We start from the raw sequence: 13,085 nt of genomic DNA, 5'->3' as shown, positions 1-13,085 counted from the left end.
CTCAGTTTTCTTTATAGTCCAACTCTCACATCCATACATGACTACTGGAAAAACCATAGCCTTGCCTAGACGGATCTTTGTTGGCAAAGTAATGTCTCTGATTTTAATATGCTGTCTAGGTTGGTCATAACTTTTCTTCCAAGGAGTAAGCATCTTTAAATTTCATGACTGCAGTCACCATCTGCAGTGATTTTTGAGTCCCCAAATATAAAATCTGTCACTGTTTCCATTGTTTCCACCCATCTATTTGCCATGAAGTGATGGGACCAGATGCCATGATCTTAGTTTTCTGAATATTGAGCTTTAAGCCAAATTGTTCACTCTCCTCTTTCATTTTCATCAAAAGGCTCTTTAGTTCTTCTTCACTTTCTGCCATAGGGTGGTGTCATCTGCATATCTGAGGTTATTGATATTTCTCCCAGCAATCTTGATTCTAGCTCATGCTTCATCCAGCCCAACGTTTCTCATGATGTACTCTGCATATAAGTTAAATAAGCAGGGTGACAATATACAGCCTTGATGTACTCCTTTCCCAATTTGGCACCAGTCTTTTTCCATGTCCAGTTCTAACTGTTGCTTTCTGACCTGCATACAGATTTCTCAAAAAGCAGGTCAGGTGGTCTGGTCATCCCATCTCTTTAAGGATTTTCCAGTTTGTGGTGATCCACACAGTCAAAGGCTTTGGCATAGTCAATAAAGCAGAAATAGATATGTTTCTGGAACTCTCTTGTTTTTTTGATAATCCAACAGATGTTGGCAATTTAATCTCTGGTTCCTCTGCCTTTTCTAAAACCAGCTTGAACATCTGGAAGTTCATGGTTCATGTACTGTTGAATTCTGGCTTTGAGAACTTTGAGCATTACTTTACTAGTGTGTGAGAAAGAATGGACAGATTGATTTAAAAAAAAAAAAAAGATCCTTATAAATGTTGTGTTCAAGAGATCCGCCTCAAACCTAGGGCCACATACAGACTTAAAGTGAGGGGCTGGAAAAAGATATTTCATGCAAATAGAGACCAAAAGAAAGTGGAAGTAGCAATAATCACATCAGGTAAAACAGACTTTCAGATAAAGTCCATTAAATGAGACAAAGAAAGATCTACATAATGATCAAGGGATCAATCCTAGAAGAAGACATAACAGTTATAAATGTGTATGCACCTAACGTAGGAGCACCTCAATACATAAGGCAAATCCTAACAACTATTTTTAAAATGTATTTATTTTTAATTGAAGGATAATTTCTTTACAGAATTGTGTTGGTTTCTGTCAAACATCAGCATAAATCAGTCATATGTTTCCCCATGTCCCCTCCCACTTGAATATCTCTTCCATCTCTCTCCTCATCCCACCCCTCTTTGTTGTTACTGAGCCCCAGTTTTGGTTTCCAGAGTTCTAAAGCAAAATCCAATTGAGTATTTGTGTATATTGAAGACAAGGGTACTCACTGTCACCAATATTATTCAACATAATTTTGGAAGTCCTAGCCATGGCAATCAGAGAAGAAAAAGAAATAAAGGGAATCCAGATGAGAAAACAAGAATTAAAAGTCTCACTGCTTGCATACAACATGATACTATACTTAGAAAACCCTAAAGATACTCTCAGAAAATTACTAGAGTTAATCAGTGAATTTAACTAAGTAGCAGTATACAAAATCAATACACAGAAATAACTTGCATTCCTATAGACTAACAATGAAATGCCAGAAAGAGAAATTAAGGAATCAGTCCCATTTACCACTGCAACAAAAAGAATAAAATACATAGGAATAAATCTACCTAAGGAGACAAAAGAGCTATATACAGACAACTATAAGACACTGATAAAAAAAAATCAAATACAATATAAATAGACAAAGAGATATCCCATGTTCTTGTGTTGGAAAAATCAACATTATGAATATGACTACACTACCAAATGAAATCAACAGATTCAATGCAATCCCTATGAAATTACCTATGGTATTTTTCACAGAACTAGAACAAGAAATCTCACAATTCATATAGAAACACAAAACACCCCAGTTAGCCAAATAAATCTTGAGAAAGAAGAATGGAGCTGGAGAAAACAATCTTCCTGACTTCAGGCTATATAGAAAAGTTACAGTCATCAAGACAGTATGGTACTGGAACCAAAACAGAAATATAGACCAATGGAACAAGGTAGTATGTCCAGAGAGAAACCCATACACATGTATATAACTTATTTATGACAAAGGAGGCAAAAATATACAATGGCACAAAGGTAGTCTCTTCAATAAGTTCTGCTGGGGAAACTGGACAGGTAACAATTATTAGGGGAAAAGTGGAAGTAACACAATAATAGTGGGGAACATTAATACTGCATCACACTAATGGACAGATCATCCAAACAGAAAATCACCAAGGAAACACAAGCTTCAAATGATACATTAAACGAGTTGGACCTAGTTGATATCTACATTGCACCCCAAAACAAAGGATTTCACCATTTTCTCAAGTGCACATGGAACATTCTCCAGGATATATCACATTCTGAACCACAAATCAAGTCTAGGTAAATTGAAAAAAATATTGAAATCATTTCAAGCATCTGTTCTGATCACAATGCTATAAGATTAGATATCAACTACAGGAAAGAAATTATAAAAAAACAAACACATGCAGGCTAAACAACAGGCGTCTAAGTAACCAACAGGTCACTGAAGAAATCAAAACAGACGCCAAAATATGTCTAGAAACAAATGATAATGAAAACACAGCAACCCAAAACCTCTGGGATTCATTAAAAGCAGTGCTAAGATGTAAGTTCATAGCAATATAAGCCTACCACAAGAAACAGGAGAAACATCAAATAAACAAATTAATCTTACACTTAAAGCAACTAGAAAAAGAACAACAACAACAACAAAACCTCCAAAGTTCATAAAAGGAAAGAAATCATAAAAAAAAATAGCAGAAATAAATGAAAAAGAAATAGGGGAGACTATAGCAAAGATCAATAAAACTAAAAGCAGGTTCTTTGAGAAGATAAACAAAATAGACAAATCATTAGACAGACTCATCAAGAAAATAAGAGAGAAGACTCAAATTAATAAAGTTAGAAATGGAAATGGAGAAATTACAACAAACAACATAGAAATACAAATGATCATAAGAGAATACTATGATCAACTATATGCCGATAAAATGACCAACTTGGAAGAAAAGGACACATTCATAGAAAGGTAAATTTCTTAAAAAACTGGAAATAGAACTGCCATATGACCCACTTCTGGGCATACACACTGAGGAAGCCAGATCTGAAAGAGACACATGCACCCTAATGTCCATCACAGCACTGTTTATAATAGCCAGGACATGGAAGCAACCTAGATGCCCATCAGCAGAAGAATGGATAAGGAAACTGTGGTACATATACACCATGGAATATTACTCAGCCGTTAAAAAGAATTCATTTGAACCAGTTCTAATGAGGTGGATGAAACTGAAGCCCATTATACAGAGTGAAGTAAGCCAGAAAGATAAAGACCATTACAGCATACTAACACATATATATGGAATTTAGAAAGGTGGTAATGATAACCCTATATGCAAAACAGAAAAAGAGACACAGATGTACAGAACAGACTTTTGGACTCTGTTGGAGAAGGCGAGGGTGGGATGTTTCGAGAGAACAGCATCGAAACATGTATATTATCTAGTGTGAAACAGATCACCAGCCCAGGTTAGATGCAGGAGACAAGTGCTTGGGCCTGGTGCACTGGGAAGACCCAGAGGGATCGGATAGAGAGGGAGGTGGGAGGGGGGATCGGGATGGGGAATACATGTAAATCCATGGCTGATTCATGTCAATGTATGACAAAAACCACTACAATATTGCAAAGTAATTAGCCTCCAACTAATAAAAATAAATGGGAAAAAAAAGAAGGAAAGGTATAACTTTCCAAAACTAGATCAGGAAAAAATAGAAAATATGAAGAGACAAATCACAAACATGGAAATCAAAACTATAAAATACAAAAGCCCAGGCCCAGACGGCTTCACTGGTGAATTCTACCAAAAATTTAAAGAACTAACACATTTCCTGCTGAAACGTGTTTTCCTTCCAGAAAATTGCAGAGGAAGGAAGACTCCTGAACTCATTCTATGAGGCCACCATCACTCTGATACCAGAACCAGGCAATGATATTACAAAAAAGACAATTACAGGCCAATATCACTGATGTACATATATGCAAAAATCCTCAACAAAATTCTAGCAAACAGAATCCAATAACATATTAAAAAGAGGATACATCATGATCAAGTGGGCTTTATTCCAGGGATTCAAGGATTCTTCAATAAACACAAATCAATGTGATACACCATATAACAAATTGAAAGATAAAAATCATATGCTTATTCCAATAGACACAGAGGAAGACTTTGACCAAATTGAACACCCATTTATGACAGAAACTCTCCAGAAAGTAGGCACAGAAGGAACACATCTCAACATAATAAAAGTTATATTTGACAAACCCACAAAGAAAACATTATTTTCAATAGCAAATTTTTAAATCATTTCTTCTAAAATCAGGAACAAGACAAGGGTGCCCACTCTCACCACTACTATTCAACATAGCTTTGGAAGTCTTAGCCAGAGCAAACAGAGGTGAAAAAGAAATAAAAGGAAACCAGATTGGAAATGAAGAAGTAAGACACTCACCGTTTGTAGATGACATGATCCACTACATAGAAAAAAGAGGCCAACAGAAAATTACTAGAGCTAATCAATGAATATAGTAAAGTCACAGGATATAAAATTAATACACAGAACCCCCTTGCATTTCTATTACTAACAACAGAAAATCAGAGATTATTATGGAAAAAATTCCATTCACCATGGCAATGAAAAGAATAAAATACTTATGAATAAGTTTACCTAACGAAACAAAAGAAGACCATCAAAACATTATATATAGAAAACCATAAAACACTGATGAAAGAAATCAAAGACGACAGAAATATATGGGGAAATATACCATGTTTGTGGATTGGAAGAATAAATATAGTGAAAATTAGTATGCTACCCAAAGCAATCTATAGATTCAATGCAATCCCTATCAAACTACCAATGGTATTTTTCACAGAACTGGAACAAATAATTTCACAATTTGTATGGAAATACAAAAGACTCTGCATAGCCAAAACAATCTTGTGAAAGAAGAATAGAAGTGGAGAAATCAACATTCCTGACTTCAGAATATACTACAAAGCTACAGTCATCAGGAGAGTATAGTACTAGCACAAAGACAAAAATATAGATCAATGGAATAAAATAGAAAGTCCAGAGATAAATCCAAACACCTATGGATACCTTATCTTTGACAAAGGAAGCAAAAATATACAATGGAGAAAATACCATCATCAAGTGGTGCTGGAATATTGGTCAAATATGTGTAGAAGAATGAAATTAGAATACTTTCTGATAGCACACAGAAAAATAAACTCAAGATGGATTAAAGACCTAAATGTAAGACCAGAAACTACAAATATCTTAGAGGAATATAGGCAGAACACTCTCTGACATAAATCACAGCAAGATCTTCTATGACCCAACTCCCAGAGAAATGGAATTTTTTTAAAAAAGTAGAAAATGGGACCTAATTAAACTTAAAAGCTTTTGCACAATGAAGGAAACTATATGCATGGTGAAAAGACTGCCCTCAGAATGGGAGAAAATACTAGCAAATGAAACAACTGACAAAGAATCTCTAAAATATACAAGCAGCTCATACAGCTCAATACCAGAAAAACAATTCAATCGAAGAGTAGACAAAAGACCTAAACAGATATTTCTCCAAAGGAGACATACAGATGGCAAATAAACACATGGAAAGATACTCAACATCACTCATTATTAGAAAAATGCAAATCAAAACCACAATGAGTATCATATCATGCCACTCAGAATGGCCACCATAAAAAAAAATTAAATTAAAAAAAAAGTCTACAAAAAATAAATGCTGGAGAGGGTGTGGAGAAAAGGGAACCTGCTTACGCTGTTGGTGGGAATGCAAACTGGTACAGCCACTATGGAGAACAGTGTGGAGATTCCTTAAAAACCTGAGAATAGAACTGCCATATGAATCAGCAGTCCCACTGAGGAAACCAGAATTGAAAGAGACACATGTGCCCCAGTGTTCATTACAGCACTATTTACAATTGCTAAGACATGGAAGCAACTTAGATATCCATAGGCAGATGAATGGATAAGGAAGTTCTGGTACATATACAGAATGGAATTTTACTCAATATAAAAAGTAATGCATTTGAGTCAGTTCTAATGAGGTGGATGAACCTGAAGCTTATTATACAGAGTGAAGTAAGACAGAAAGAGAAAGACAATTACTACATATTAACACACACACACATATGTATGTATATATAAAATTTAGAAAGACAGTACCAATGATCCTACATGCAGGACAACAAAGGAGACACAGATGAAAAGTACAGACTTTTGGATTCAGTGGGAGAAGTTGAGGGTGGGATGATTTGCAAGAATAGCATTGAAACATTTACATTACCTTTTGTAAAACAGATGGCCAGTGCAAGTTCAATGCATGAAGCAGGGCAAACAAAGCTGGTGTTCTAGGGCAACCCAGAGGGACAGGGTGGGGAGGGAGGTGGGAAGAAGGTTCAGGATGGAGGGGGGGGCATATGTATAACTATGGCTGATTTATGTTGATATATGGCAAAAACCATTGAAATATTGTAAAATAATTTTCCTCCAATTAAATTAAATAAATTAATTTTTAAGAAAAGAATGTACAATGGGTTAAAGATAGTCTCTTCAATAGGTGGTGCTGGGAAAACTGGACAGCTACATGGAAAAGAATGAAATTAGAATACTTCTTAACACCATACACACAGATAAACTCAAAATGGATTAAAGACCTAAATGTAAGACCAGAGATTATAAATCTCTTGGAGGAAAACATAGGCAGAACATTGTATGTCATAAATCACAAGAAGATCCCCTATGACCCAACTCCTAGAGTAATGGAAATAAAAACAAAAATAAACACGTGTGACCTAATTAAACTTAAAATTTTTTTCACAGTAAAGAAAACTATAAACAAGGTGAAAAGGCAGCCCTCAGAATGGGAGAAAATAATAGCAAATGAAACAACTGACAAAAGATTAATTTCCAAAATATACAAGCAGCTCATACTACTCGATACCAGAAAAACAAACTGCTCAATCAAATAGTGGGCAAAAGACCTAAACAGACATTCCTCCAAGGAAGACATACAAATGGCTAATAATCACATGAAAGGATGCTCAACATCACTCATTATTAGAGAAATGCAAATCAAAACTACAATGAGATATCACCTCACACCGGTCAGAATGGCTATCATCAAAAAAATCAACAAACAATAAATGTTGGAGGCGGGTGGATTAAAGGGACAACCCTCTCGCATTGCTGGTGAAAATAAAACTGATACAGCCACTGTGGAGAACAATATTGAGATTCCTTTATAAACTAGGAATAAAACTACCATATTAACCCTAAAAACACACTATTTGGCATATATCCTGAGAAAACCATAACTGAAAAAGAGACATATACCCCAATGCTCATTGCAGCACAATTTACAATAACCAGGACATGGAAGCAACCTAGATGTCCATTGACAGATGAATAGATAAAGAAGCTGTGGTACATATATATGATGGAATATTATTCAGCCATAAAAAGAATGCATTTGAGTCAGTGCTAATGAGGTTGATGAATGTCAAGCCTATTATACAGAGTGAAGCAAGTCAGAAAAACAGATATCATATATTAATACATATATATGGAATCTGGAAAGTTGGTACTGATAAACCTATTTGCAGGGCAGCAATGGAGATGAAGACATAGAGACCAGACTTATGGATACAAGGAGGGGTATGAAGGAGAGGGTGGGACGAATAGAGAGAGTAACATGGAAACATATACACTACCATATATGAAATAGATAGCCAGTGGGAATTTGCTTTATGACCTAGGGAACTCAAACCAGGGCTCTGTGCCAACCTAGAGGAGTGGGATGCAGTGGGAGATGTGAGGGAGTCTCAAGACGGAGGGAACATATATATAACTATGCCTGATACATGTTGATGTATGGCAGAAACCAACACAATATTGCAATTATCCTTCAATTAAAAATACATAATTTAAGAAAAAACTGGGGCTTAACTGTATGTTTAATGGAAATTGTTGTATCTATATTTCTTGCTTTGTATGACTGTAAGCTTGGAGGAGAGGAAGGGCTGCATTGAATGCTAGAGACCCAGATAAGCAAGAGCCTTATGGCTCTATGCTGAGAATATCTACGAGACAAGTAGGTATCTGGGACTCCTTGCAATGAAGCCCAATCTTTGGAGGACAATAAATCAGGCATTTCTTCAGCTGCCTCTTCCAAAGAACTTGTGGAATATCAGCAACAGAAAAAAAATTATACCCAGGTTGCCTACCAAGGTTGGGTTCCAGAGGGCTTTTTCTACTTACTAAATGTGTTATTTTGGCAAACTTTCTATTCTTGTAAATGGTACCTCCATCTATCCAGTAACCCAAAAAAGAAATCTGAGAGTCATTAGTGTCCCCTCACTCATCAATGTACTTCCTTCTCTCCACATTTACTCCTAACATTCTAGTCAGGCTCTCATTTTGCCTGCATCACTATAGTAGCCTTCATTAAGTGGTCTTTCCCTTTCTACTCTTGTACCTCAATGCTTCCACCACTAACTACTACACTCAATATGCCTAGCTATGCTGGATATCTGTCAGTTATTAGAACAAAGCAAGCTTATTTCTATCTCAGAGCTTTTGTTTTCTAACCAAGAACACTCTTTACTTAAGCATAGCTGGCTCCTCATATTGGTTATGTTAGTCAACGTATGAGCCTTGTTTAGATCCAAATTGGAACAAACTTAAAAAAAATACTTATTAGACAATTGTGGAAATTTGATATTAAGGAAATTTTCTGTGTGCTAGTAATGTTGTGCTTGTTTGTAAACATCTTTGCCTTTTAAACATATATTCTGAAGTATTTATGATGCAGATAATATGATGTCTGGAATTTTAGAGTGGGAAGTGGGAAGTAGGTAGGGGTGAAAAAAACAAATTTGGCCATATACTGAAACAATTGATGATGTTAGGTGAATGGTACATAGGAGTCCAGTAAACTATTAACATCTACTTTTGCATGTTGAAAATCCAAATACTTAAACATAATATACATATTCAATAGAATCAGCCTTCATCCTAGGTATAGGAGAAGCAAATAAAACATCAACAAATAAGAGTGTTACAGAAATATTGGGACAACGCAGTCTAAAAATTAGTCACATATTAACAGCCTTAGGGCAAATCAACTAAAGTTAGGCTCTTCTATACAGACTGTATTACAGTATATGTTTACAAGAAAAGAGGGTCCCTTCCTTGTCCAGAGTGTCCAAGTCTCACTTCTGAGCTGGAGATGATTGGGGATGGGAAGTCTTCAAGAAGAGGATACAAACTGATGACTGAAAAGCTACTTCTGGCCCATAGGCAGGTTTCTTTGAATCTTTGGTATTATAAAATTCATTTAATTAGAAGACAAAATTGAAATCTAGGATGTTTCACATTAAAAAAATCTTAAATTTTTAATTTGGGAGATTTGGTAATACTTATTTAGAGTTGAGTGATAGTTCTTCAAATGGGACCATTTGCTTACTCCCTTAGCCTCAACTCTCAGCCCCCAAGATCTGCTTTGCTTATTCTTTCTTTTTTTTTTAATATTTTACTTTTTTTTTTTATTAGTTGGAGGTTAATTACTTCACAACATTTCAGTGGGTTTTGTCATACATTGATATGAATCAGCCATAGAGTTACACGCATTCCCCATCCCGATCCCCCCTCCCACCTCCCTCTCCACCCGATTCCTCTGGGTCTTCCCAGTGCACCAGGCCCGAGCACTTGTCTCATGCATCCCACCTGGGCTGGTGATCTGTTTCACCATAGATAGTATACATGCTGTTCTTTCGAAACATCCCACCCTCACCTTCCCCCACAGAGTTCAAAAGTCTACACACAGAAGTGCTTATTCTTTCTTAAGGGTACCTTTATTCGAATGAGAACAAAGGTATGTTATAGGTTGGTGGATGGTGCTGAGCTGCAAAAGCCTGCTTTAATTTCACTGTGCTTTTCAATACTCCGTAAAACTTGTGAGGATGATCACAAGGGAGGGAATCTTATCTGCCTTTATCTTTGCATAAATGTTAAGACTTCCCAATTAGAAAGATCTACAGGGGCTCAACGGGGATCTTAACTATTCAGAAGACACCAGGTGTATGTTTTCTTAGGCTGGTTTCATGAAAGCTACTGTAGAGTAGAAACAAGACATAGGGGTAAAAGCCATGAATGGAACCTGTGCCCATAAGTATAAATAGATCAAACTTTATTTCAGGACTTTCTTCTCTTCCTTTCTCTCAGAGATTTGGTGTGTGTGTGGCAGGGGGTAGTTAGGGTGGAGGTGGGCAGACCTGTATGGATTCTGCGGTGGGCTTTCAGGTGAGAGCTTTTGGTGTACACTTTGCTGCATCCTGCAAAGTCACATTGGTGAATCCGTCTTCTCTTCAAGTCAAGGGACTCTTCTTGCATTTGTGTCATTGCTGCTGGTCTGAGCAAACAAAGAGAGATAGGGCCAAATAATGATTTTAAAATGGAGGCTAGTGAATGAATTCATGTGTAATGGGATCCCCTCTTACATGCATTTAATTTATGCAAATTTAATAAGAAATAATTGAAATTACTTCAAGCAATTCCCTCAACTAGGCTATTATGCTGAGTAAATGCAGGTCCCAGAAGGTGGTAATATTTCTTTGGGTGGTTTCTGTCCCCAAGCTATGTGAGCATTTCATTCGAATAAGCCTCATTCCTAGGTTTAAAGAAATGTGTTTTTTCATTCAACATGGTTGCTAAAATGCAAGCCAATGCTAAGGTTGCTTTAAACTTACAGAAAAAAACAGAAGGCAATTGTACTTCATAGGAAATTTGTAGATTTTTCAAGGGTAAAAATCAATAATTTACAATTAGAACATTACTGTGTCATAACATCCATGTCCATGCACATGTGTGCGTATACAAGCTCATACCTTCACTGAAAAGGCAGTTTATCTATATTTTATTGTCCACAAATTCTTACTACGGTGTCTGAGAATTTGTTCTACTTCTACCACAGACACACACATATATACAGAGAGCAACCTGAAGTAGAGATAAAAGTACTTACTCTTGCTGTAGTCCTTGAATACCCTGTAAGGATCCACTCTCAATTGCATTCTCCTCATTGTCACTTGGGATCTCCAGTGGAGATATAGATGTGGGTTCAACTTTCACTAAAAACAAATAAAAAGAGCATTGTGGGCTACAAATATATGAGTCTCTAATCATTTTCAGGATCCCCAGTTTGGCCAATATTAGAAGTAGCAGCAAGACAGAGAAATAAAGAAAAGCAAAGATGAAAGAAGTATATTTGTATGAAAGGAAGAGAAAAACATTTAAAATTTTAGCATAACAGGATACAGAAATTACTTTGAGGTAAGTGTAGAAAGGAGCTTTCTGGAGCATTTTCACTAGAATGAGCTTCTCTAAGACAGTGAGATGGTGGGTTCCTCTAGGATATGGTCTGAGTATGATTCAACTCTATCTCCAGCTCCCAAGACAGGGTCTCCTGAAAAGTCAGGTTCAATGTGTGTTTGTTTAATCAAACTCTAAACAGTTATCTAGCTGTTCTCAGATCAATGTCTAGGTTCATACCAGAGGTGAGAACATCTCCTTTGGCTTTTGTGTTCCTAAATGAAAATGAATCATTGAGATGAGACACATAATGGGTGTCGAGTAGGGGCTTGATACATATTAGCATCCTTCCCTTTCACCTATGTTGGCAGAAGCCCTCAAGTATTTATTGTCAAACATTGGTGTTTCTGATCCCTAGCAAAACTCAGTCAGGTGGTCAGCCATCTCTCAGATCTAGTGAAATGTTCAAAATTTCTATACAGAAGAAACTTAAGGATGGCAATAAAGTTGAGGGTGGGGAGTACTTGGTTAGTGCAGTCATCTCCATACATTGTATATCATTCACTAAAACATTTTAAGCATGCACCTGTGTCTGTGTCTCTGCATGTGCATGTGTGTTTATGATCTAAATGTACCTATATCCTAAACTTCTGTGCAGATTATGGAAAATAAATAAAATAACATGTAAAGGGTAAGAAAATACAAATAAAAATTTTGATGTTTTCTTCTTATGCTCCAAATATTTTGTGCAACACCCCTTTTTGCCCCCAACCAAAGTGTAAGCATAGCATTTTGGAGACCACAGTGCTAATGGTCTTAGCTTGAAACTACAACACTTTTAAAATTTATTCTGTTTATTTAAAATGGTTCTGATGGTTATTATGGGGCAATTCAAAACTCATCAAAACCATCCAAACTGGCTTGATATAATCATATTCTCACACAAAAATTGTATTTTACCATTTTTATTTGGCTCTCTCTCTACATGAGAATTGATAACAATATTTTTCCCCATTAATTAACCCCCTTAGGAGATATCAGAAACAAGACTGTTATGAACACTTATCATTACCACAATTAACCACTAGTCAATAATAGCATTTTCATTCAAAGGAACATGACAGAGTCTCAGCAATTTGATGCTTGGTATGTTCTTCATTATCATACATTTAGTGATGGAGTGATCATAAGGTATTGAATCTCAAAGGTAGAAAACTCTGAGAAAGTTTGTTTTTTTTTTCACATTGAGCTGAAATCTGGTTCCTAGTCATTTCTACCTACATAGCTCCCCTTTGGTCTTATTAATTCATGCTAAACATTTATCAGCTCCTCTCTGACATGAGTTTGAGTCCTCTCACCATCTTAATCTTCCTCCTCTGACTAAAATCCAATTTCCCAAAATCTTTCCTAAAGCTGAACATCCAAAACTGATTGTAATTCTATAGATGTGGTGAAGCTAAGTATTTTGAATCACTTCAAAAGGCATATAGCCTTTTCTTCCATCAT

At 36.1% G+C, this 13,085-nt stretch overlaps 1 protein-coding gene across 1 annotated transcript in view; it reads right to left on the bottom strand.

Moving 5' to 3' along the window:
• Positions 1 to 13,085, bottom strand: part of KLF8 (KLF transcription factor 8) — a 342,852-nt gene that overhangs the window by 63,908 nt on the left and 265,859 nt on the right. The window contains exons 3-4 of the mRNA XM_061135861.1: positions 11,293 to 11,398; positions 10,544 to 10,680 (exon numbers count right to left, since the gene is read on the bottom strand). Coding sequence (XP_060991844.1) covers positions 10,544 to 10,680; positions 11,293 to 11,398 — 243 coding nt within the window. The remainder of the gene's footprint in view (positions 1 to 10,543; positions 10,681 to 11,292; positions 11,399 to 13,085) is intronic.

This window comes from Dama dama, chromosome X (assembly GCF_033118175.1).
Source record: "Dama dama isolate Ldn47 chromosome X, ASM3311817v1, whole genome shotgun sequence".
Classification (NCBI taxonomy): Eukaryota; Metazoa; Chordata; class Mammalia; order Artiodactyla; family Cervidae; genus Dama; species Dama dama.
The sequence above is the reverse complement of the archived record's forward strand: the minus strand, read 5'-3'. Positions and strand labels throughout refer to the sequence as shown.